The sequence below is a fragment of the Cariama cristata genome, unplaced genomic scaffold, assembly GCF_000690535.1.
Source record: "Cariama cristata isolate BGI_N322 unplaced genomic scaffold, ASM69053v1 scaffold9930, whole genome shotgun sequence".
NCBI lineage: Eukaryota > Metazoa > Chordata > Aves > Cariamiformes > Cariamidae > Cariama > Cariama cristata.
In genome coordinates, this window is record NW_009593004.1 from 58349 (window position 1) to 62193 (window position 3845).

Consider the following 3845-nt stretch of genomic DNA (forward strand, 5'->3'; position numbering starts at 1 on the left):
CACGTTGATCTTTTGGGTATACAGTGAACCTTGGCCCACCTGGAGGGACAACAGAGGACCTAATATTCCCAGGATATGGAGGAGGAGGGCGGTTAAAAATTTGATTTAAGTTATCTTGCTGCCAGTGCTGAAGAGGAGTTGCATGGGTAGGAGCTGTTGCATCCTGCAAGGTTTTTTCCTGACGAACCGCATTCTTCTTCTGCTGCTGTTGCTGTAGAATAATTTCACGTAATTTCTGGCGCTGTTTAAAAAAAATAAAATCATTGTGCTTGACACTGCAATTGACATACTGTGAAGTGTTACACTCCACTAGTTTAAGCCTTTTGGAGAAAAGAAATTTTTCAATCACTACAGAAAAATATTAGAAACTACCATAATCACCTCAGAAATTAGAAGAGGGATCAAATGGTGCAAGATGCTGGTAACGCAACTTAATCTCCAGACGTCTTGTTAAAGCACATAGCATGAACCCATTTTACCAATTAACATATAAGCAACTCTCTTTTCCTTTTTCTATTCCAATAATGCAGGCCCTTTTACCACACAAAAAAGTGCATTCTGAAGGAGAAAGGTGACTAGAGGTCTCATGAAGAAAATTCGGCAAGAGGTTTAGACCAAAGCTGCAGAATTTACTCTGACTCCGTATGATAAATACTACCAGTTTTTCTGCTAAATCCACTTTCCTCCTTCCAAACAAAAGACTGAGCAGCTTTCCACAAGTTGAATGTAATTGTATGTCTCAGCAAGAGCCGTTTGCCAAACATTCATTGACAAAAACCTGGAGTGAATGTGTCTCAAGAGCAGCAACTAATGGTGGGATTCACCTTGACATGTCAGCCAACTGAAAAGTTAGATGTCTAGTCTGAGATCTTTGCCTGCACTCCCTTTTTCAGTCAGTGAACAAATCACTGACAATCAATCAGTTCTATATCTCATCCATTATAGGATAGAATTAATTATCCTTTCAAGGTGTTTTTTTCCCCCCTCACGCTGTAGATAAAAGAGCTATTACAGATCAATAACCTACATCTTCAGTGGCTTCAAAGATGGCCTTTGCTTCCTTTTGCATCTTGTCTGACCTCCTTAAAAATTACTGATGTTTCTATATTCTATATATTGTGGTTCTACCCAGGAGGATCAAATTAAAATACTAAGTGAATGAAGATAATTTTACATTATATAGCCATGTTTAACGGCAAGAAACTTCAAATATTAACAAGAATGGGGGAAATTCTTCTACCTATGAAATTTTAATACCATCAGTATTAAACATTATTCTCACCTGTCTCAACTTCTCAGTATCTGCTTGAGACATATTCATGGTATTCTGTGTATCTGTTACACCTGTAGTGGGTGCTGGGCCAGGAACTTGTGAAACTTTGGGAAACTGTTGTCCTTGAGAAGTCATCGGAGAATTTCCAGATGCATTGAAGTTGCCCTCAGATCCAGGCCGTGGCTGTTCAGCAGCATCATGGGCCAGTTGACCAGTTCCAAAAGATTCTGGCTGAGGTCTTGGAGTCATCGGTGGTTGATCATAGGGGTCACGTGCTGGAGCAGCTGGACCATGGCTAAATGAATCCGTTATTGCAGGTCCTGCAGGTCTGGGAGTTTGAGAACATGGATCTGATGGCCTGACGAAAGTGCCCTGCAACCTGTTCTGTGGTGTCTGCAGAAAAGGATCTCTATTTGGTATTAGTCCTGGTCTTGTCATTGCAGGTCTGTTAAAACTCTCAGGAATCCCTGGCCTTGGAGTTGCTGGTTGCTGAGAATAAGGATCATTGACGACTGGCCTTGGTGTTCCAGGAGGCTGGGCATATGGATCAGAATGTCTTTGATTTGCTGGGGACTGAGCAAATAAATCTGCTGGCTGAGCAGGTCTTGGCGTTGGTGGTTGCTGCATATATGGATCAACTGTGGTGGGCCGAGGAGTTCCTGGGGGTTGGGCATAAGGATCGGCAACTGGCCGAGGAGTACGTGGAGGCTGGGAGTAAGGGTCCTGAGAAGCTGGCCTTGAAATGGGTCCAGATTGTGGGAAAGAATCACTCTGCTGTCGCACTATCCGGGGTGGATGAGCAAAAGTCTCCTTTATTGCAGGATGGGGAGTAAGGGGAGGCTGGCTGTATGGATCACTAGGCTGATTATGGGAAAAGTTATCCACTGGCCTCGGTGTCAAAGCTGGCCTTTCATAGGGATCAACAGCAACGCGCCTTGGTGTAGCTGGCATCGATGCATAAGGATCTTGCGGGGACTGAGGTGGGCGCATTGGAGTTTTAAAAGGTCCAGGGCTACCATCAACAGGAGTAGGAGTAGGAGTCAATGGTGGCCGTGGATACGCATCAGCAGAAGTTACTCTCTGTCTCTGAAACGTATCGGTTCTAGGAGCCGGCTTAGTAAACGGATCACTGCTTCCAGCTGTTAAAGGAACCTTCCCTGACTGTTCCATAACTATGGGTGATCTTGGGACCCCCAATGGTTTGGGGAACTGCTCTGATGCCATGACAGGCCTGGGTGTGTCTGGTGGTTTTGCATAGGGATCACTGCTACTCGGAGATGAAGAACATGAATCCCTGACTGGTGAAGGCCTGCTTCCTGATGGTTCAGTTACCTGAATGGCCCTAGATATGGATGACTGTGGTGCACAGGTATCTAATGGTGCAATGGAACTTCTTCTAACAAAGTTCTGGTTAATGGGTGCCGGTCTAGGTGTTCCCACCATTTTAGCATACGGATCCATTGGAGAAGGAGGTCTTGTGTTTGTGGAACCTGGAGAAAACATCTGTTGTGATGATGTCTGAGGAGTCTGAGACTGAGACAGTGAATCATGTACTGGGATTCGCGTTGGAGTAGGGGGTGGGGCTTGTGGTTTTAGGAACACATCATCTGAGGTTGCTGATGTAGGTGTAGCAGGTAGTTGCTGCTTTGTAAATAGATCCTTATGGAATGTCTGTTGTGCAGGAGACACATTTCCATTGCCAGTCTGTGGCGTTAAGGGGCTCTGGATCCCGCTGCTAGGTGTGTCTGAGCCAGACTGGTTCAGGAGCTGTTGTGAACCAAACTGCTGCTGCTGCTGCTGCTGTTGCTGCTGCTGTTGCTGCTGCTCGTTTTTCACTTGTTCAAGCTTCTGCGTGGCTTCTATTTTGGCTTGCTGTTTACTTTTTTGCCGCATTTGCTGTTTTAAATTCATGAGGAAAAAGGTTATACTTGTAAGGCCAGGGTATACAAAACCTTTCTGATGACTGAATCTGTAATTAAAACTTTAGGACACATCAAAGATCTATTGTAAATAATTGTAAACTGGAAATTTTAAATGCAATGGAAGCAGAGGGTCTAGCTATTTGTAAAGTTCAATTACCTTGACTTGCACCTTGATCGCCTGGGAAGAAGCATTTCCCAGGTTGCCTAAAGAGCAGCACTGCTTTCCAACCTTATACTCTGAAAACGAAAGGTTACTGACAGATGCAGCACTCATCTGAGGCAAATGGGCTCTGAGAGACAACCAGGCCAATTTGAAGCAGTAGCCTGCAGGACAAGGTTACCACAAATACAGAGTACATATAAACAAACTACCACACTAGCCAGCCATACACAGAAAGAATAACCTATTTCTGTAACAGGTAGGATTTAAGAGTCAAAATTTTCAAACAAAGTTTTCTAACATTTAAAAGCAGCTTCTCTTCTGATAGCACCTATTTTCTTCCTACACAGAATGGCTGACTTGATACTTCTCTACAAAGAAAGACTAAAATTGATTTTATTACAACAGATTCCAACAATGCAATTAAAAGCTGGAAGAAAAATAACAAAACACCCTATATGCAACACACCTGTCTGAATTTCCATTCCTG

The 3845-nt window shown here is 43.7% G+C and overlaps 1 protein-coding gene across 1 annotated transcript in view; it reads right to left on the minus strand.

Annotated features, from left to right (window-relative positions):
• The window catches only part of LOC104166867 (histone-lysine N-methyltransferase 2C-like), a 120859-nt gene that overhangs the window by 30061 nt on the left and 86953 nt on the right, over window positions 1-3845 (minus strand). The window contains 3 exon segments of the mRNA XM_009706995.1: window positions 4-241; window positions 1283-3169; window positions 3825-3845. The exon segment at window positions 3825-3845 is cut by the window's right edge and continues 6 nt beyond it. Coding sequence (XP_009705297.1) covers window positions 4-241; window positions 1283-3169; window positions 3825-3845 — 2146 coding nt within the window.